The sequence below is a fragment of the Amblyomma mixtum genome, chromosome 3 (assembly GCF_055824585.1).
Source record: "Amblyomma mixtum isolate Tamu chromosome 3, ASM5582458v1, whole genome shotgun sequence".
Classification (NCBI taxonomy): Eukaryota; Metazoa; Arthropoda; class Arachnida; order Ixodida; family Ixodidae; genus Amblyomma; species Amblyomma mixtum.
Window position 1 is genome coordinate 390,953,308 of NC_143014.1, and position 22,882 is coordinate 390,976,189.

Here is a 22,882-nt window from a genome sequence, read left to right on the forward strand (position 1 = left end):
GCCGCCAATGGTCGCCTCGAGCAAAACTGTTGATTTCACTTTTTTTTTTACTGTATGTTTTCATTGAAATTGTTTTTCCGTATGAGCGTGAGAGCTAATGAAGTTATGTTCATTTCAGTATCTAAATAAATCTGACCGCGCGAACACCGGTTTCTGCTGTGACTCACCCCCCTGGCATTTTGTTCGCGATAATATAACCGAAACGTTACAGCAATGCTTTTTTTTTTTTTCTGGGGAGGGAGTAAAACTGTCATGAAAAGTTTCATGCAAACTTTTATTCAATGTTACACACTTTAAAAACTTGCCACTAGTCACGGCCGGATTCATAGAGCTAAGGCCGGATTTGAGTTCAAATCTAGATAAATGCGTGGTTAGGGTGGAAAGGCACGAGGTACGTGCTGCATAGGCGTGTCGTCTGCTAGCCTCCTTTGAAACACAAATCCCCATTCGTTTTTTAATTTTGTTATTTAGATTTTTTAATGCGACTATTTGATTTTCTCACACACGCAGAAAGAGGTTCCTAACGTGGTAACAGGTTGTGACGTGCTTCGGCCTTTTTTTCGGAATGCATAACCATCATCATCATGACAATCTTGCGCTGCCAGGCCCGGCGGAGCGCGCAGCAGCAGAGCGCGCGGTAAAGCTGGCCGGCCGTGCGGTGCTGCTGGGTCGCGTGCCCCGTTCGTTCCGCACCCTTTTTTTTTTCTTTTTGCATATTGGAATTAGACGTACGTACTGTACGTGTCGAGCAACTTCACAATTTTGGTCGGAGGTGAGACATTTTGCGACATTCCGCAGTCTGTACATGCATCGCGGCCGCGTTGCCCTTTCCTTCCAGGTGCTAAGGGTTGACTCTAGCCCATTCACTGTAGGTGCGTTTTCAGCGAGCCCACTTGCTTGCTTGGTTTTCCCCTGTATTCTGAGACGGACGAGCTCAGGTGCCGGCGCATGCATTGTCGTCGCTACAATGGCACGGCCGGGTCCGAGGTTCAGGCAGCAGGCACTAGTCAGAGTCCCTACTTGCGCGCGAGGAATGCGGGTCGGAGACTCAGTCCTTGTGTTGTATGTGCCTCTGATCGTTTGATCCTCTCTGCACAGAAGAGTTTTTAACGTACATTTATTTGCAGGTCGTAGCTGCTACCAGGTTGTCGCTTTCCGCTGTTTAAGTTACCTTAATACCTTTGGTCTGCCGCAAGCTGGGTACCAGTCTCGTCTGTCGGGCATTTTAAAATCAACAAGTGTCTGATCTGCACCGCTGTACCTTCCACTGTCGTGGCAGTGAGTTGCACATATTGCATGGAACTAGCTTGTTTAAGTATGAGCAAGCAGCTGTGTCTTGTTGAGTTCAGAGCAGTGTTATGCCCTGTAGTCATGCTTATATCAGCGACAACTTACCATAGCCGTGATACATTGCTTATTGTGCCGTAAAGATACATTTGATGAAAAAATTCCTTTCTGTTTGTCTGTCCTGACAAGCCGGATTCATTTGATGGGAATCAGTTGCATTCTGTCATTGCGAGAAGCCAACCTACTTATGCCAACCTACTAATGAACAGGTGAGGGGTCTATCAATGAGCAGAGGCTGTGTACTTTATTTTTACCTTCACTACCCCTTCTGCAGTACTGATTATGGCGTGCTTCTCACTGCTGCCATGTAGTCAGAACACCAGTAATTTGGGCAGGAGCTTAATGCCTGAATCGTGGATGTGTAATGTTAGTTCCAGGAGTGGCATGTCAAGTACAAAGGAGCAGCGGAATGGTACGCCGAGCCATGTCCTAGTGCAGTCCTGTGTTGTGTGTGTTGGATGAGTCGGGGATACTGCTACTGTATCGAACTTGTGAGTCGCTAACCTTGCGTGTTATCAGTGCCTGGCTTCTGGGGTTCGTGTGCGTGTGAAATTTAGCTGTTTGGAAGCAGCTGCTTGTTCTTGCCAAGTTATGCGGGACAGAGTTACGTTGGCAGCGTAACTCTGTTCCGCATAACAGAGGGAAACGGTTGCCCTCTGTGTTACATTGCACAGTGAGAGAACGTGGGTCGCATCTAGCTATTTATTTGGTGCACTTTCTCTGCTTTACTTCGGCACATAAAGCAGAGGATGTGTATCACATACTGCTAGATGACATATTCTACCATTGAGTGAATGAATAAAGGCACAGTTTGCCTACACTGATGGGAGGCCTTGCTGCAGAGACCCGATTATGTTTTGAGCAAGTGATAGCACAAGACAGTGCAGCCTTTCTGCTCATTGGTGAGGGAAAACTTAATTGTACCTGGATCATTGAACTGTTTTTCTAGATGTGTTGAAGATGTCATCTGAATACACCGTGACTGTGAGATGAAGTTCAGAAGGGTAGCGGATCGGGCTAGTTGGTGCAGATTTGACATTTTTCAAGCGCTAAGACAACAAGGACGAAGAAGGAACAGACAAGGACGAGCGCTGCTACTGTGAGATGTTCACATTAGGTGGAGAAAGTTTGTTGAGTTTAATGTCACTTAATATGATTTTTAATACTGGCTGGTATGCAGCCTTAACTTTTCCGTACATACAGGAATTGACATTGCGTAATGTATAATGTGAGCAGTATGAAAGTCAAGACATCTGTATTTGTCTGCCAAGAAAGAGTGATGCGGAATCTGACTTGGTGTTTGGTGGGTGAGGGGTGTCTTCCTTGCATTAAAGATTTCCAAGCCCGCATGAACAGGAGTTGTACACTGGTGCCGACTACAACCAAAATCGATAATAAAAAAACTTACTGGTAATTAATTAGTTACCTTGCTCTATGGCTTTGTGAGATTTTTTTTTTTTCATGTAGGGACCTTTCAAGGCAGAAGCTTTGCATCTCTGCTCCTTTAAAGGCTTTTATGTGGCACAGGCAGCCACTGAATGTTCACTGTGCACTTAGCGCAAGCGATCCTGGCCACGGCGGTCGCTTTCAATGGAGGCGAAATGCTAGAGTCCCATGTACTGTGCGGTCTCAGTGCACGTTAAAGAACCCCAGGTGGTCGAAATTATCCAGAGTCCTCCACTATGGCATCCCTCATAGCCTGAGTTGCTTTGGGACGTTAAACCCCATACACCATAAACCATATTCGAGAATGTGAATAATGAGTGCATTGGGAAAAGTGCAGTGCTGACGGTTATTGTTGCCATTTGCGAGTGACAGCTTTGTGTCTAGACTGACTTGACTGCAAGCCATCGAACTAACCGAGGTTTTGGCCGTTTTTTTTGTGGATTCTGCTGCAGCAGTCTGTAAATCAGACTGTGGCCTTTTCCTGTGGTTAGCACAGCTGGGCACTAACGCATTGTTCGGCGCAGTGCAGCAAGGCGGCATGGCGTCAGCACAGCATTCGGAAGACTTCTACAGCCAGGGCAAGGCCTACTGGGAGACCATTCCCGCCACCATAGACGGCATGCTGGGTGGCTACTCCGAGATCAGCAGCACTGACGTCCACTCGTCCCACCGGCTACTCAAGCAGTTTCGAGAGGTACCCCGCACTGATATCCGACTTTCGTCTCGAGCAGATCCTTTGGGAGTGAAAAGCAGGCAGTGTGATGATGTGTGGGAGGCTTGCTTTGCAGGCATGACACTTGACCATGGAACTTGCTCTTGCATGTCTCAGCCGTAAGGCTGTAGCGCAGGCATGAATGCTTCATTTTTTTATTTCTTTTTTTTGTTTTATTGCCCACAAGTAATAAGTGTTACAGTTGGGAGTGGTACAGGCGCGGCCATAAGTAAACGGAGCACGGTATTGCGTTCGAAGTGCAATCACACCTTCTCCATTGGTAATGAAGAAGCGTTGTTTGTCTACAAGAAAGCGCACCAACCTCCTCTACCAGCATGCGCGTACCACTGCTGGAAACTTCGATTAGGTGACGCGTGAAAAATATTCAAAGACAGTTGCGTGCTCCGTTTACTTTTGTCCGCACCTGTACATAATAGTATTTGGCGAGAATAAAGAAAGTGCAATAGAGCCTAAGCCAAACAAAAGGCAGCGTGGAACACTAAATGCAAGCACAAAAAAAAGAACTAAATACATGTAACAGGGGAATAAAATGATAAGCAGTGATAAAAAGTTTTGCACAGGAGCTGAAGCAACAACCTGGAGCGGAGGAAACATACAGAACACGAGGAACTGAAAACAAGATAACTGGCTAACAAGAAAAAAATGTTACGGATCAGCTTCAGGATATCTTGCAAGTGATGAACGAAATAAGTCATGATCTGGGGATATCTTGCAAGTGATGAATGAATTAAGTTATGATCTGGTATTTATGTGACATCGGGCGGAAGGCGGTTCTATTCTGTCGATGTACGAGGAAGAAACGAATGGTAAAGGGCATTGGTCTTACAACCCTTTGTAAGGGTGGTCGATGCGGGACGTGCAGGGAGGGGACGGCGAAATGAATGCATGCTTCAGCTGGTCATGATAAATTTTGTGAGAATGTAAGGCGCAACACTTTCTTAAAGGACTATAGACACCTAATTTTGTTTCTTGTTTTCTTCTTTCAAATGATGCGTTAGACATTAGAATACATGAATCACCGCGTTGTTTTTGCCTACAACCGCTAGATAATATACAATTTAATTTCTTCTTTCATGCTGTTTCGGTTTCATCAGCCGAATGGTGGCTGCGACGTGTAGTTGATGTTTAGGTCACGTGATGCTCAAAAAAAAATGCAATATAAATGCTGATACATAGTTTTAACTCACTACAGCACTTAAACCAGCCTGTTTCGATTCCTAGAATTACAACGAACGATGTATCAGGAGTTATATTGATGTTTTTTTTTCATGTCTCACCTGACCTAAACATCAACTACACGTAACAGACATAGTACGGTTGATGAAACCGAAATAGTTCCAAGAAGAAATTCAATTATAACTTATTTAGCGATCATAGACGAATACCACGGGGGGCTTTGTGTACTTCATTGTCTAGCGCATCGTTTGAGGGAAGAAAACATGCAAGCAAAAATTTGGTGTCTTTAGTCCTGTAAGGAGCTCAAGAGGTGGCATTGATAGCATTAGTTTCATTGAAGAAATGTTGCTGGTATGGTTGTGATTGGTGAGAATGAAACACACCAAATTATTCTGAACCATCTTTCTTGAATGAGGGTGTCAAGTTCACAAAACCAGGGTCCCAAATTGCAGAAGCATATTCTAGTTTTGAACGTACTAAAGTCTTTTACGTAGCCAATTTATCAGAAACAAGTGCCTTAGAAAAATTTTGGCACAGATAGCCAAGCATGCGATAAGTGTTGTTAATGGTGTAATCAACATGTTGCTTCCAGCTGAGATCATCTGTTACATGCACACCTAAGTATATGAAGAAACTGGACCTAAAGGAATATAATTTAATACATAGCAAGCGGGTGTGGGGTTAGCGCATGATACTCCAATTACTGTACATTTTTTAATGTTTAAATTCATGGCCTGTGTATTACATCAGTTAGCTATATTGTTTGAGTCAGTTTGTAATGGAGAAACATTGGTAGGATCAGCTATTTCATGATAAATAATGCAGTCATCCATAAATAAGCGGATAGGGGAAGTCATACAGTTAGGGAGGTCATTAATATAAACTTAGACCTCTGTGATACACCTAATCTGACAGACATTAATGGTGAATTATTATTGTAAACAAAGAGGAACTGTGACCGTCTCTTTAAGAAAAAATTTGTCTGGCTGAGAATATTTACATGATTATTGAGGCATTTGAGTTATAGAAGGCGATGAATAGTTTTATCAAATGCTTTGGAGAAATCTAGGAAGATACAATCAGCCAAAGAACGATAGTCATTAAGGGTTAGCATGAAGTGAGTAAATCACAGTAACTCTGCCTGACAAACCTACGACTTCCTGAAACCAGAAACCATGTTTGGCTGTATAAAAAAAAAAAGTTCAAATCAAGGAAACTAGCAAGGTGTGAGTAGACGATATGTTAAAGAATTTTACATGGTATGCAAGTAATAGAAATGGGGTGTTAATTAAGGGATGATTGCCTATTACTGGATTTATGAAGCGGAATCACCTTCGCCTGTTTCCTTTGTTCGGGAGAACACCAATATCTTATTATTATTGAAATATTCTTGACAAAAAAGTTAAATACATATTTGTTTCTGTGAGGAATCTTGCGTATTCAGTGAAACCTCGTTATAGCGAATAGGTAAAAAATCGTAAAATAGTTTAGTATAGCTGAAATTCATAATATCAAATTTCGCCAAAAACTCGCGCTGGAGAAGTGAAGTTCAGTCAATGAAAGAACAGCAACCGGAAAAGACCTTCTCCGTAGTTTCAGCGCCGTTTCGAAGCCGCTCACGGCAATTGCGGGGGCCGAAAAAAACCGAGCCGCAGACGCCATTTAGGTTGGCTTTCCCGCACAACACCGCAGCATGCGACGGCGGCAGGTCAAACGCGAGCTAAGGTGGTTACCTAGCATCACAGCGGTGTCGCGTAAAAAAATTGAACTCCAGGACGCAAGCTATTGCCGTTTTCGCCGCCTGCACTCCGTGACAGATGACCTGAGCAGAGGATGGCTGTTGGAAAGCTACTACGAGAACCGACCATGTTGTTGCTTCCGAGGCATTATTGACGAGTGCGAGAGGCCAAACGGGTGCCGACCGCCTGGCTGCCAACTGCTCTCGTTGCTATATCTTCTATGGCGCTGTTGGCAAATGCGAGATGAAGAGTGACGCGAACGCTTGCCGCACCACTGCCAATCACCCGAGTAGCGAGGCAAAGCCTGCCTCCAGCCATCCGAGTGGGCATAGCTTGGCGCTCGACAATTCGATGTATCTATTTCATGGCAAACCACGTTCAGTGTATAAAGTAAGAAGTGCATGTGTTTGTTGCAAATATTTAGGGAGAGTTCGATGCAGCCAGTAATTAGTAATGCCCGTGTTCGTTAAATGAGGTTTGAATACTGTTCACACCAGAGGAATAATGAGGTTTCAGTGTATCAGTGAGCTTTACGATCCCGGCCGCATCCATTACTGTTGGCTTCATAGTGATGAAGTCGAATGACAGATAGATGGTAATGGAATGTTATTTGTGGATTAAAAGTTCAGAGAAAACGCATCATTTAGAACTGATGTGCACTCTTGACTAGGCACAGGTAAGCCATTCTGGTCAACTAAAGGGACCTCCTTGTTGGTGTGGGTGATAGTTGCAATATTCCAAAATTTTCTAGGATTACTTATGAGCATAGATGAGATTGTGTTTTTCAGAAAATTTGATTTCACAATAGCGACAGCTTGAGTATAGGTGTTAGACTTGATAGTGTATGCATACCAACATTACTTAGTTTGCTGTAGTTTTTCTTCTCTAAATAAGCACTTTTTTCTGTTAGAAAGTTGATTTAAATATGTTTTGTACCATGGTGCTTTTTCTTAGGAATGCAGACTTGTGTAAGGTTTTAAATTAGGTTTGCAGACAGGTCCCAGTTCTCTTGAACAGAACACTGTCCAAAGCTACGAAGATAGTAGTCATTGAGAAAAAGCAAACTTCACTGTTGATCTTTCCAAAGTTTTTCTTCTTGTAATCAAGTATAACTCTTAATTTTTTTCGTAGCTCAGGATGTAATATAGCTTACACCAAAATGAAGTAAGGAATGATAGCTGAGTACAGGCATGAAAATTATTGTGCCTGCCATATCGAGGTTAGTGGTCAGATTGGGTCAGGATGTGCAGAGCTGCCAGCAATGCGTGTGGGACCATAGCGACTTTTATAAAGTTGAAGAGAGTGCTTGTATCAATGAACGCTCAACAATGCGAAGAATATGATGTTGAACATGGTTGTGCTGATGTCCAATCTATTGACTGATAATTAAAATGGCTGAGAGTTAGTTACTGAGGGTGACGGGTGCCATACCAGAGCAGCACTAACTGCGTCATGCAATTCATTAACAAATGTGATGTCTGCTGAGGTGGATGCTAACATACGTCGAAGATGTGGGTTTAGTTGTTCACAATGACACTGCACTGGACAGACTCAATATTATCTGGGATATTAAAGCGGAGCCCTTCACTACGGCGTCCCTTATAGCCTGCGTCGCTTTAGGACGTTAAACCCCCATAAACCTACCAATGTGGAATGATGTTAGGCTGGTACTAATGGTGAGCACTGTCCACTCCCTTATCTTCTATGCCAATGATAGATTCTGGAAGTCTTGGTGTGACTAAAAATTTTGTAGTCACCTACGCAAGTATTTATTCATGTTTTGGGGAGTGTTACCAAGTCACCATGAAAGAAGCCAACGTCCATTGGAATCGAGGAAACTGTTGGCTTCTTTCATAATCACATTTTAATGTGTCCCTCGTTTCTCTACCGTTGTACTGCAAGTGTGTAACAAGGGGAAGGGTTGTTTTAATTAAGTTTCAGGTTTCATCTCCCGGAGATGCCCCCAGTCACGGTGTTTAAAAGGACTGTGAGGACAACTGTTTTATTTTTTGTGAAATTTGATTGTTCGGCTTTTTGCTGGCTCTGTTCGCAAAAGATGTATTGCTGAGAGATGAGGATGCAGTAATTATTTCGTCATCTCTCAATTCAAACATGTGGTGGTGATATCGAGAGAATTGGGGGACTCCATGATCACTGGCAGGAAGTGTATGGTGGTGCGGTCAAACCTCAGAGATTAGCTGACAGAGAAGCACTTACTCTCAGTGCAATTTGCTTGTGAAAACAGGCTGACTGCAACGATACCTGTATTTCACTCTTATCTCTTTTCGAGCATGTAAGAGCTATGTTCTCACTGAGAGTAGGCTTCTAGTCATTAGAACATAACAATCAGTTGATTAAGGACGATGACACTTTGTTCTCAGAGTCCCTCTAAATGTTGCTTTGCACTTGGAAACGGCAGCACAGTGGTGATTATTACAGTTGAATCCGCTTATGTCGAACTCTCAAAAAAGCGCCTACGAGTTCGATATAACATGCAATTCAATATAAAAGTAGCAGTAAATTTAGCAACACACTAGAGCACTGCATGGGTCGTAATTACTGACCCGGGCCCGGCCTGGGCCCGCTACCCTCTACTATTACCCGCCTGCGCCCAGCCCGAGGAAGCTCTCACGTACCCGGCCTGGCCCAGCCTGACAAGTGGGCGGGTCTGGCTCAGGCCCGAAACAACACAAAAGCTGTAAGCGTGGTACAGAAGTGCAATTGTGGTTACTATGAATTTCACTGAAAAAGAGTGTGTTGTTGTTAGAACAGAGGTCTAAGATTGTGTAGTTGCTTATTCTGGTTGAGTTGGTGGTACTTTTTTATTTCTTTGCCCAGAAACACAGTACCATGAGTGACACACATACCAATTTGCTGAAAATAATCAACTGAAGCCTGTTTTCTGCCTCTTAGTTTTTAATTTAATTTCTGCAAGCATACATCAAACAGCCAATCAGTTCGCCACCGACACGCAAGAAGTCATGCAAGACCACAAGGCAGTGAGGTGTCCGCTTGTGTCTGTCAAACAGCTATTTCTCCCACTGTCTCTTACCATCCAGTAAAAAAGAAACGTAGGAACATCAACTCGGCTGAGATATATTACGCAGTGAAGATGTCACCTTTTACAGCACCCATACTATGCTGAAACTGAGTGTTAATAACGCTGTTGTATCTTAGACAATTAATTAGTTTAGAAAGCTTTTGTAGAATTAAAGCTGGGGCACTGACTAATATAAAAAAAAAAGGCAGGACTAGACAGACAAGAGAAGAGTCTCATAAATACTGTGCCATGAATTATGAAAAGTGCTTAGCACGAACACACAGACCAAAAGGAAAGAAACCACACTACAAGGGTGCTGTGAGCTATGCATTTATTGGGTGCACTCTCCAAGGCCCAGATTTGTCCGCACGCACAGCCTCCTCTATGCTCTAAAACACGAGGGGGGTAACACTATGAAAGAGAACAAATAATGCTACGATTATCAGAAAGTATGAGGCTCGTTATTATTGAGCGTGGAACATTACAGAGCCAAGGCGCGTGCTGGGGAGGAGGCATGCATGGTGCGCTCAAAGCTCGAAATCCGGCACCAGAACAGGAAGATTAACAAGTACGCACTCTGGAAATAGTTGAAAACTGGCTCTGTCCTGACCTGCCGTTTGTTAACCCCCCATGAGGACAACATACTGAGCTCAGTGAGAGTACCCGTCCACTGCACAAGCCCGATCCCGTGCAGTGCTCTACAAAACACACTCATTGAGATGGAATAGAATGGATTTCTGTGATAGTCACTTGCTGCTTGTAGATTACCGAGTGAAATAGCTGTGAATTTTTTGTTTGTTCATTTTGATTGCCTCAGCAAGGACACATTTTTCAATGTTATCGATGGACTCCAAGCAGCTGAGACCGCAGCTTTCTATCTATGCGCAATAGCGACGAACCTTGCTAAGCGTGTGGAGCGCGTTGAAGCACGTGGCCACAGATTCTCTAAAGTCCTTGTCACCATTCGCGTCAGTGGTGTCCTGGTTATCCGTGACGTCGGCAGTGATGTCTTCATCTGCAAGCTCTCCCAAGGTCTCAACGTCGTCGCCCGTGGAGACAAAGTCGCTTACAACTGCCCCAGCACAAATAGCACCGGGAAATTCAGACAGTTGGTTCCACACATCATGAAGACCCGCAACGGCTTCGTCGAACTCACTCGACAAAGAAGTTGCTCAGTCTTCTCCGGGAAAGCAGATACTAGGATGCCGTAAGCAGTTCTGTATATAGTTTTGTTTTTGGCATCATTCCACAACCCACTCAGCATAAAAAAGGTGTTTAAGAGGTCGATTTTCAGGTCTCTTCTAGTTGTCAGGTTCTGCAGGGGCCATTCAATCGGACGTTTCCTACAACCAAGCTTCACGACACTGATTGTCCCCAGGTCTAATGGTCGAAGCACCAATGTAGCGCTCGGCAGCAAGAAGCAAAGTGCAGTGTTGCTGAAACTAGCACTGCAGCGCTGGGCACAGCTGTTGCGATTTGGCCCAGCTGGTTGTCGTTCCAAGATTTCAGCCACTTGGCTAAAAGTTTGTTGCTCATTCTGTCTCTTCGATTGGATCTGTAGGCCACCGGAACCGAAAGCACGTTCTGCAAGCATCACAGAGACTTGATTTTTCCGCCGCGTCTCTTCTTTGCTTTAGCCTGAACGTCAGCCTTGTTCTTCAAAGTGGTGCTCAGCGTGCTTTACGGAATCTTGTGTGCTGTGGCGACTTCTGATTTCTTCTCTCCTTGTTCAATTCGCTTGATAATTTCCAGTTTCATGGATGAGGGGAGGTTCTGTCGTTTCACGGCTACCATCGTGCACGCACAGACAATGAAAACCATGAAAATTTCCGATGGCAGCACAATGCACCGTACATGTGAACTGCATGACAACGTGGGCACAACTGGGTATGCGCCCTTCACCTACGTCATGGAAAATCCCCATCATCATTCGTCTGTGAGCACTGCGTAGTGCCTTAGCACCAATAGCACCCGTAGGTCCGTGCGGGAAAGCTAAACTCCAGAGCTATGCTGAAGGAAAGCCAGCTTCTCGAGTCCACCGGAGTTGTCTGAAGTTCAATAGGACCTGTGGGAAAGCTAACCCCTGGAGATGTGTTGAGGGAAAGCCAGCTTTGTGAGTCGCCCAATGTTGCCCTAAAGTTCGAGCTATCGGATGTCACGGCTAATTTTTGTACGATGTAGCCATACATTTTCCTTTACATTCACATTGTAGCTTTACGGTGCTCAGATGTTATTTGATATAAAGGATAATTCGATCTAACCAAGTTCGATATAATCGGGTTCAACTGTACCATGGTTTCTCTTTCCAATGAGTGTCTGGTGACTCATAGCATGTGGTATAAATATGTGTGCAGTCATGGACAAAAGCTTGCAGGCTGTGGGCTCGCGGCAAAAATTTTATTTCTGTGCAGCCAGGAAAAGCAATTTAATGAGAAGCACTGAAGCATGATGGGACATGTGCGCTCCATCCTCCGGAAGAGTGCCATCTGACTGACTAGCGAAGCAATGCAGGAATAAGTTTTTTACCATGAGTCTGCATCCCGCAAACTTTTTTCTGTGACTGTGCCAGTAGTGTCAGTAGCAAATTGCTCATGACTCGTGGAGTTTAGTAGGAATAGCGTGCCTGCGGGTACACTTCGGTTTCGCATGTCTGGACCAGCACACTACAGCTGGTGATCATAGCAGGGGGCTGGGCTAGCCTAGAGTCAGGTGGGTGGATGAATGTTAGGAAGTTTGCAGGGACCAGGTGACCACAAGTGGCACAGGACAAGTCTAGTTTGAGGTCAGTTGTAGAGGCCTTTGTCCTCTAGTGGATGTAATTAGGCTGATGATAATGACAGTGATAATGGCTATAGCCTCAAGTGCCCGACAGTGTGGGTGTCAGCATCTTTAGGTCTTGGAACCAGTTGTGCTGTCTTTGACTCAAAGTAGCTGTGCAAAATCGCGCTGCCTAGCCTCAAAAAGAGACCATTACCTGTGCAAACTACCTGTGCCAAAATGAGCCGTATGAGAGCTCCGGAAGAGCAACCTGAGTCTCACAAACCCCACTGATGGCTGTGTTTGAAACAGGCACTGCCTGGACAGAGGTATGAGGACTTCCCGCAATCTATGAAAGAGGAGGGCTACTTGCGCAGGAGGGATCTCTGATGCTACTGCATTGTACTCTTAATGGTAGGTTAAAAGTCATCGAAGTTTTTTTTTTTTTCATTTCCTTGTGGCACCACCAGGGTGGAGCCATCAGATACACAGATTGTCCACCATACAAGGGTAGCTACTGGTGGGTAGAAAGGAAACATGTGCCAGAGGCAAGAGATGGAGGACGATGGCTGTGTAGATAAGTGGAAACAACATGGTTTATGTTACCGTGCAACCATAGGCAAGCACAGACAGACGGCGGGAGTGGAGCAAGTATTGTGGTGAAGCATTAGAATGCCTAAACCCCCAGTTTCCCTCGCCACCGCAGTGGCTCAGTGGTTATGGTGCTCGGCTGCTGACCCGAAAGACGCGGGTTCGATCCTGGCCGCGGCGGTTGAATTCCTTTGGAGGGGAAATTCTAGAGGCCCGTGTACTGTGCGATGTCAGTGCACGTTAAAGAACCCCAGGTGGTCGAAATTTCCGGAGCCCTCCACTACGGCGTCTCTCATAGCCTTAGTCGCTTTGGGACGTTAAATCCCAATAAACCAAACCAAACCCAGTTTCCCGCGATTTCATGATTCCTCGAAAAGTCGTGGATTTTAGAATATTTCGTGGAATTGCGTTTTAGCGGCCATATGATATTGTGTTTGTGTATGTCACTAATGGAGTGGCGGGAATGTGGTTAATTTAATTGCCTCAATTCTCTTTAAACTCAGAACCTGTAAATGAACGAAGTTCTGCTTTTGCCTTGACAGATTTGCTCCCCCATCCGCTCAAGTAGGCTAGCGCAAGCGCTACAGTTCTGGCAGCAACGTACCCGCACGCTTCTATGGGATGAGTCATTATACTGATATGTTGAAAGTGATATTACTGTACTTGCGCAAATATAATGAGAGTTTAATTTTATTCATCTGCTTCGCAAAGAACCTTGCGTAAGCTTTGGGGCCATACCGTGAATATCGTGCGAATATGTATATAGTTTTTCCCTGTTCTTCAAGAGACCCATGGCGAGCTCACACACTAGGCTCGTGAGCTGCAAGGAAAAGCCAACTTCTCAGCCACATTGGGCCATCGAGGCGAAGCGCGCGGCCCCTTCTGCGCGAAAAGCGACGTGCGGTAGGCTTCCCGCGGAATATTGCAAATTTTTTTTTCTCACTTCGCGGCATTAAAAGTTATCTGTCGCGGAAGATTGGAAGCCTTAGAAGGTTGCAGAAAGGGGTAACCAGAGGCCGAAGTCATTGTGCAGGTTGTGAACTTGGGCACAGTAGCACTTTGGACATGTCAGTCTTTCTCACGGAACCGGTCATTGAACTAGCCATCTGGTCAGTAGGCAAGCCTGTGTTACAGCTGGGGATTTAATTGTGCTTACTTTCCAGTTCGTCGGTGCACCAAGCACCAGCGCCGAAGTCACTGAAGTCACTCGCTTGGCACCGGGTGGCCAAGTAGTGGAAGTGTGTGGCAGCTTTTCCTGTCGTGTTGCTGCTGCATAGCATTGAATTTTCATCACGCACGTGAAGGTCTTGGTTAACTGCTAGTGAATGCGTGCCAGCGATGCCATCAGTGCCGTGCTTTTCTTTGCGCTCACTTTGGCCACAGCAACAAGTAGCGACGCCAACTAGATTACTTCCATTGGTTGTGTAAGTGGCAGAGGGAACAGAGTAGTACATTAACCCTGTAGAACTGCCACAGTGGCTCAGTGGTTATGGTGCTCCACTGCTGACCCGAAAGACGCGGGTTTGATCACATTTAAGGCACTTTGAACACAATTGTGTACATAGCAAATTAACAGCTTTTTCTGGAAATGTGCTGCACCTACCGCTGGTTTCTTAGTTTCAGGTGAATTTCGAAACCTTCATGTCGCAAATCAGATGGTTTTTAATGCCATGTATCGAATGCAGTAAGTTATGTTTTATGAAACAATGAGCTGGGTAACACGCCGTCTGCCATTTTTGGGGAAAATGAAATTTGGCATATCCGTGTGAGAAATGGTCCTCTGGCATTTTGTGCTGGAAAACTAACACATTGGCTTTTTTGAGACCTAAATGTACTATTGAGGCAGGAAAATATTTGTTTTCGATATAAACAAAAAATGGTGCCTGAAAGTGTTCAGAGCGTGCTCAAAGCACAGGCTAGGGGGTAGATGCACTGGCGTGGTGAGATGAGACAGCTGTTGACAAAGGTACGTGTGGTGCAGTGCTCTAGAGACAAAACACAGCTAGCAACTAGAGAGCTCACAAAGTGGAACAAAGGTGGGAACTATGCAGTCCGAGAGAGATGCCACTCGCATCTGCTCCATGCTTTCTTACCATGCCTGAATGCAGGCTGGGGAATGTCACCCATGTTCTTGACAAGCTGGAGCATGCTTTGTTTTCACATCTGGGTTTTGCTGCCCTGCAGACTTCACACTGAACGGTGCTGCTGCGTTATCGGTGAGGATCAGCGCAGTGACTCTGGAAGCAAATTTTGGCTAAGTATTTTTACACGGCAGTACTTCTACCACTACATGTTGGCTTTGCTCTGAAACGCATTGGCCGCCGCGGTGGCTCAGCGGTTATGGTGCTCGGCTGCTGACCCGAAAGACGCGGGTTCGATCCCGGCCGCGGCGGCTGGAATTTTCTTTGGAGGAGAAATTCTAGAGGCCCGTGTACTGTGCGATATCAGTGCACGTTAAAGAACCCCAGGTGGTCGAAATTTCCGGAGCCCTTCACTACGGCGTCTCTCATAGCCTTAGTCGCTTTGGGACGTTAAACCGCATAAACCAAACCAAACCGAAACGCATTGTTCAGTGCACATCATTTTTGTTTTATTTTTATTTTTTGTTTGTGTGTTTAGAAGCAATCCGGACCTGCGTTAATTACCTGCTTGTGCAGTGCATACTACAGGCATTTGCAGTCTTAACATGTAGCTTGGGGTTGTTTGCTGGATGGTATGCATTGGACAAAGCTGTGGCTTGCTGTATCGTCCCATATGATCATGGAAGGACTACAGGATAAAGACACCGAGTTCTTGTTCAGGAGTCAGCTTCCCTGTGCTCTCTCCTCTCCCACAGAACAAGGCAGCTCCCCTGGGCAGGCTGCGTGCACTGGACTGCGGCGCTGGCATTGGACGCATCACCAAGCACCTGCTGTTGCCGATGTTTGACACCGTCGACATGGTGGAGCAGAACCAGGCCTTTCTGGACCAAGCTGGGACCTACATCGGTGCCGAATCAAAGCGCGTCGATCGCCTCATCTGCCAAGGTGGGCACAGAATGCACTTTCAGGGGACCCACGGAGACGAGCTACGGTGGGAAAGTTTGCTGAAGCGGTGTGTTCTAGTAACAATGCAGATGGCAACTTTACTTTCTAGTAGTACTTTCTAGTAGTACATTTTCCTTACTTCTCTGATAACTATGCAAATTATAAAGTTGTTTCTTTTTCTTCATTGAATTGCTCAAATGCTTGCCACATTATGAGTATGTTTGCAGCTGCTTGTGATTTTTATGGGTTTACCAGTGTCCTTATTTGCTCTTACAGTGTGCACAGTGCCACTAGGGCATAATACAGTAGGACGGGCAGAGCTCCATAAAGCAACACAGTTTTATGGCTAATCACTTGTTTCCAGATATGTATTATACTGGTGCCGTCTGTAGCAAAGTCCTATTCAGATGGAATCGGTTGTGATAAATTCTCTAGTGTGACAAAAAATGCGAGAACATTCGATCGGTTTCCCATAGGCTGTAAAAAGGCTCTGCTTGAGATAAACTGTTTCTCATGTCATTTGGGCGGGGTGAACTTTTGCAGCAACCACAAACAGTGGTCACTCTGCACAGTGGTATAGCAGAGTGTCCACGCATGATATGTGCGTGAGTGATACCACGGCCGCTAGATACAAAGCGCAAAGCGAGGTGCGGCCCGCCACGTCCCACAGAAACGGCGTCTTGGGCCTAGTTCTCCGTGCACCCGCCGCGGCGCCACTGCTCGGGAACAACTGCTCGCAGGGAAACGCCGCGCCAGCTGCGTCGGTACGCCCGTTGCTCACTATTTGAGGGCGTAAACAGTGCGCTTCCTGGTGCCTCAATAAAGACTGCATTTTTAAGTCGTCATTGAAGCGCCGATTATGCCACAAATCACCGCAGCAGGTGGGAATCCCCCTTCTACTGGATGCCTGAACGCTGTCCATAACGGCCGCCTTATACTATGCACGACCGGGCCAGCGGCTCTACCTCAGGATATGTAGCGTTAATGCGCCTGAAGCTTTCATTCTATTTTTAAGGCGAAAGCCTTTTATGGCTCATGACTCGCCTGCGTATCCGTCCGTCCATGCGTCCGCGGCAGCTGTCAATAATGGTTACTTGAAAAGTCAGTAATGATAGTTAATGGTGTAGTAGTAGATGTACGAACAGTAATGATGATTAGTTAATGATACCCACTAAACGCGCACACTGCGCATGCGCAGTGCCCCATGCGCAATCCTCAGGTGGTTTAACAACTGCGCATGTGCACTGACGTCAAAAGTTTGCACAATGGTCGTATCACCCAGAGCTCTCTCAGGTGGTCTCTGAACGTTGATCGAGGAAGGATGCAGCCCGCGCGCGCTCCAATGTCGCCCGCTTCGAAACGCGCTCGCGATGCCGTACGGAAGCGTTCAAGAGTCGCCAAACGATCTTCAACAGTCGTCAAGCAGAGGGCAGCGACAGAGGCGGTTTAAGGCTTTCGCCTCTTCGCACTTAGATCGTCAAAGTGCTCCCTGATTTTTATTCACTTCTCGCTACCCCATGTAGACGGTGAATGAGACGGACACGCACAGCTGGTCACACGCAGTAAATTTCCGCTTCGTGTCACATCGAATTTTGGCTCTTACTATATACACAAGTTATTGCAATTTATAACCACAAAGTACTTGACACTTTTATTGCATGGTCATACAAGAAAGGAAGGAACCATTCACAGACGAAGAACCTTCCTTGATCTTGCTTTTTGTAGTCATTCTCTGTAAAATGCAAGGAACATACCGGAGACCTGTCGCTTGGCACCCACTTGCTTCCTTTCCCTGACAGTACTTGGCGAGCGATATTTTCAGCCACGCTTCTCGACGCTGTATTCGGAGGGAAACTCGTGATTTCTCACAGTTGGCTGTTTTTTGGAGTTTGTGACGGACAGTGGCACACGGCAGATGCGCGGCATCGTGCCCCATGCACGTCACTGACCTCCACACACGCATGCACGAAAAGCCCAAAGCGTGCACGACAGACACGAGGCTAACCTTCATTCACGCGCACACGAAAAGTCCAAATCCAGCACTGCAGACGCGAGGCAAACGTGCTCACTCATGCGCACAGCAGAAAATCCAAAGAAAGCACTGCAGACATGAGGAACGTCAGTAGTAGTAGTAGTGGTTTTTATTTTGCATTGAATATGGAAAGCAAACGCGGTTTTACACGAGGCAAACGCGCTCGAACAAGACAAAGCAAGGAGCGCTTCGGGAGTCCACTCCTGGGAAACCGAGCGACCTGTCCCCGAACAGTGGCGCCCCCACCGAAAACAGCGGCCGCGACTGTAAACTCCGCCAGGACATGCTCACCCATTGTCGGCGGCGCGACGTGGCTGGCCGCACCTCGCTTTGCGCTTTGCATCAAGCGGCCGTGGTGATACGTACGAATATCAGTCACGTACCGAAAAATGGCTTCCATAGATGCGGATGTTTGGAGATTTGAAAGAAATCCCCCACCCCCTCCTCGTTTCTAGCCATAGCGTGGCCCATTACAGCACTCCACGCCTTTCGCAGTCAGATAGCGAGGTGGATGGTGGCGAATTTTCGTGCATTCTCCTGCAGCCGAAGCAGCAGCGCAGCACACTCAAATCATCGGCATCCATCGTCGTGGCTCCACGCAACGTTTCACACGCACTACCCATAAAGGCCCGAAGAAATTTCATGTTGAACTGTCAATGCCACGCAACCGCTATTGCAGGGAAGATATTGAAGGACTGGTTTTACTTATCTTGTTAAATGTTTCTTTTAAATCTGCTGTACTGTTATGCGAGATAATTTTTTCATTTGGTATGTTTGTTTGTGATATATCCTGTGTTCTTATCTTTTTATGTTTTTGTTGGACTTAATATTGTTCCTCTTAAGCTCTTATGTTTTCCAAAATTATTGGTAGAAAATTTTTTTCCTGCACGCACAACCTTGTGACGAATCCATTTTTATTTCTACTTTCCTCTGCAACACTGTGGAGATTGAGGGTGCTGTAAATGAATAAATAAATGCAATATATTTGCCACTTGACGCAGCATACCAGCAACAAGCCTGTATTACAAACAATTATCAACTTGGAGCGGGGGTGCCAGCGTGGGCCATGATGCCATTGGAAGTGAAAACTGGGAAAGGAGATACTCTAAAAATTGTGTGCAGCAAATCACTAGTAAGCTTATTTTGGGAGCGAGATGAACTTTGGGGGTATACTTACTTCTTGAAGCTCGAAAGGGGGTGTGGGTGGTGGGGGTGCACTGATTATGTAGGATGTACTAGGTGCTTCATACGAGGCAGTAATAGTAGTGGTTTATTCAAAATAAAACTGAAACTGGTTGAAATGAGGGAGCATATTCGTGTCATATGTGGGGCCCCAGAAGAATTGAGGGGATAGCAGAGAATGCTTTGAGTGGAGGGAGAAGCTCGAAGGCACTCCAGTAGGAAACTTACACGCAGTGTCACCGTCTCTGCAGCCAAAAATGATGTCCGAAGTGGTCATGTGGGCGAGGAATGGCTGCAGAGTCGTGGGATCAAGGCGAGAGAGGGTGGCCCTCTTGTGGCGAGCTCGGTACGGGCCAACGTTTCTAGATAAAGACAGTTGGGAAACTGCGCCGGCGAGCCAGGGAGCAGAGCGGCCCCACGCGATCGCCGTCTAGGCGGTGGCGCTGCGGTCGCTTTAGGATGAGCGCGTCGTCTGCTACTCCCAGCTCAACGTTTTTAGATAATATTATCAGCATAAACTACGAGGAGGCAAGCGGCACGTCATGTTTCTCTAAACCGCGGAAAGAAGGGCTTCCAGTTTTTTCCGATATTTACAGCCAGAAGCTCAACCTCGAGCATCCTGCCCTCACGTACCCAGACGTAGAGCGCACGCGGACTTCGCAATTCGTAGATGAGCGTCTAAAGCAGCCGCCCCCGGCGCAGACGGTGCGAGTCGCGAACTAACGTTAATCATTCGCGCAGCAAACTGTGACCAAGCGCAGCCAATGGGCGCCGCGGCGGTGAAGAGAAATCGTGGCCTCTGAGATCAAGCGCGATGATGCTCGAGCTGGTCACGGAGGCCATGGGAAAACAAACGCGGTACTCCCACCACCCGAGAGATGGCGCTGGCATCTCTTTGAGATGAAATCGGCGACACAAAGGGGCCGCATACCCGGAGCAAGTTTTCCAACTGTCTTTATCTAGAAACGTTGGTACGGGCATAGGAGCTGTAGAATTCTGGGAATACAAGTAGACTGGATGTCATGGGATGCTTTTGTGAGAGCAAGTGTTGCCAGCACGTACCAGAACTGCGCGATAGTGTTCGATTCTCTGAGTTTGCTTTTTCTCAACCCCGGCAGGCCTGCAGGACTTCGCTCCTGAAGAAGGCTACTACGACGTCATCTGGTGCCAGTGGGTGACCGGGCACCTGACGGATGCCGACTTGGTGTCGTTTGTGCAGCGGTGCCTGCTTGGTTTGCGTGAGAATGGCCTCTTCGTGATCAAGGACAACATCACTCAGAGCAGCGTTGACGTGGACAACCGCGACGGCAGTGTCACGCGTCCCCGCAAGCTGTTCCTACAGCTCTTCGAGAAGGCCGGTGCCAAAGTGCTCGCTGACCGCAAGCAGTACCGGTTCCCCAAGGGCCTGTATGAAGTGAGGACGTTCGCCCTGAGGTGATGGAGTTGGCAAAATTTGCAGCGCGCACGGGCCTTTAGTGCGTTACCAATTGGCACTCCACTTCAATAAAATTCTCTGACGGGCTTCCTGTGGTGGGAAGGCTCCATGTTTTACCATGTGCACCTTCAGCTCAATCATAAAGCAATGGGCACTGCCTCGGCTGTGTTACTTTGTGTTTCCAATGTAGCTGCAACGATAAGAACTTCATTCATATTTTTGAATGGCAACAGAGATTCAGTAGCACAGTAAAAAAATGCACATTGCAGGAATGAGGAGTGAACAGATGCGTGCAAAGCATGCAAGTGTGATCCTGGCTTCCATCGGTTACAGCTTGCACCTATTTAGTGCGAGAAGAGATTGTGCTTGTGTGTGGCCACCGCAGCTCGTCAGCTTTGACTTAGAGTAGCAAGTTAAACGACTTAGTGCTTGGTGAACATTTTCATGGAAACAGTGCAAGAAAGAGGTGATGGCACAACACCTGCGTTTCCACCCGAATGCTCATTGGCCTTCATGCATAGCCTTTCATTGCGACTCCGCTGGTCTTGCCTGGAGGCTGTGTGGACTGTTTACAGGTTTTTCTTTTTCTGGCAGAAGCGGTACTAAAAGAGTGGACTTGTGAGGTTGCATGCAGCGTCTGTGGTCATGTTAGTCTCTGCACTTTTATGGAGAGAGGGCAACCTTCGCGTTAAAAAAAAATTGAAAAAATGGGGGCCAGAGTGGTTCTTCCTCAGAAAATATCCTGCTTTTCCCCCTGTATGGAACATTGCATGACCATTGAGAATGTGCCTTGTGGGGTCATGTGATGCAGGTGGGCCATGGAAGAGGGCAGCAGTAAGTCTACGAGGGATGGCTGCTTGGGGTCCTTCTGTGGCTTGCACGGCGTGTCATGAGGGGAAGCCGACGTTCTCTTGCTGGCCAACAAAAGTTCTCCAAGTGGACAGGTGGTGGAGCTGTGTAGCAACCCCTGGAAGTTCACCGGGATTACGTACTCTCACTCCCGAGCAACTTTGCCTTTGGGTCTTCCTGGCTGTCATTTTTGTTAAGATTTGTCTAAAGGATCAGCAACAAATGAAACTCGAACAAGATACCAGGTGGCAACACAAAAGCAACATATTAGCTTATGGAGAGCAAATACAACCGAGAGTCATTAACACTTCTGAAGGGTTTTTGCACTTTCGAATTAAATACCCACAGCTAGTAATGAGCTTTCCCTGGCTAAGAACTTCATGTTTTGCTGTTTGTGGCTCAATTGCCTTGTTTGCATTTCATTTCTTGCTGACAGTACGTCTGCTATATCCAGTTGGCTTCCATTAAGATGAGGACGTCGCTGCAAGCTTGCTAATAAAGCCACATCCAACGTATGCACGTCGTGCTATGTGCTTTTCCCCATAGAGAAGCATATGAGTTGCACACCAAATTCCCCAACTTTCTAGGGGCTGCAGGTTTCTGTGCAGCAGTACCTCTCCCCCCTCCTTTTTTATGGATTGGTCTTGAAATGGAGGCAGCGCCTCATGGCTCTGTGGTTATAGTGTTCGGCTGCTGGGCCTTAGGACGCAGTGTCAAATGCTGGCTGCGTGTCAATGGAGGCCTTCTGTGTACTGTGATGTTAGGATTTATTGGAGCTCCATTTCGTTAATATTTCTTTTTGCACTTTGTTATCGCCCCATGCCTTTGCCGTGGCTGGAAACATGCACCGAGATGGCTGGATGGTAAGAACCAAATAGAACTGGATGAAAATATTCTATCATAGTGGTGTCATTCATTACGTGCCCTCCATGCACTGCTTACGAAGAGCGTAAGGCACGGTTGCTCCAAGAAAAATGTGGGCAAGCAAGGCAATCTCATATTGTTCTCACATTTCACTTGTGCATACAATTGAATTGGTATTTGTAATTAAGTAGCACATGGTCATTAACATTTTTGAGCATGCAGTGGTGGTCCAGCTGCTCCATATGCGCCATTTTGATACATTTGCATCCCCCTCCGCTTTTCTGCTCCAAAATTAGCAAATTTATCGAAAGTGCATCTGAGCTATCTGAAGGAACTATCTGAAGGTGAAAAAAATTTTCGAAGCAATCCGCATTTTCAGCTGACAACCTACCAAAACGTTTTCGCGGCCGGACGCTTACCGGACCCGTGGCTCAAATAACTATTGACGGAGCACTACACTAAAAATTGGTAAAACGTGGACGACAGTCGTCAAATGCGTCAATAGAGCCAAAGAGACTGTGTGGCGGTGTTGGCTCTTCCATCAGCTGCCGACACTCGCCAGAAGCGCTGCCGCTCCGAGTGGCGGTTCCGCGGCGATTGGAACAGCGGCCCTTCCATCAACTATCACCACTCCCTTGAGCTAAAGTGGCTGTTTGGGCTTGTTG

General features: G+C 46.5%; 1 protein-coding gene across 5 annotated transcripts; it reads left to right on the plus strand.

Moving 5' to 3' along the window:
* The first annotated feature begins 606 nt into the window (after positions 1–606).
* On the plus strand, positions 607–21,868 carry LOC149357161 (N-terminal Xaa-Pro-Lys N-methyltransferase 1-B-like). Of its 5 annotated transcripts, none has more exons than XM_089584465.1 (6): positions 607–772; positions 1,477–1,556; positions 3,318–3,487; positions 15,666–15,855; positions 20,188–20,503; positions 21,316–21,868. In XM_089584465.1, the coding sequence occupies exons 3-6, from the start codon at positions 3,332–3,334 to the stop codon at positions 21,395–21,397; spliced, it is 744 nt and encodes a 247-aa protein (XP_089440591.1). In that variant the 5' UTR covers positions 607–772; positions 1,477–1,556; positions 3,318–3,331; the 3' UTR covers positions 21,398–21,868. The 5 variants fall into 5 exon arrangements, with proteins under 5 accessions (XP_089440591.1, XP_089440592.1, XP_089440589.1 ...); XM_089584466.1 differs by having other exon boundaries at positions 3,323–3,487; XM_089584463.1 differs by lacking the exon at positions 1,477–1,556.
* Positions 21,869–22,882: the final 1,014 nt, after the last annotated feature.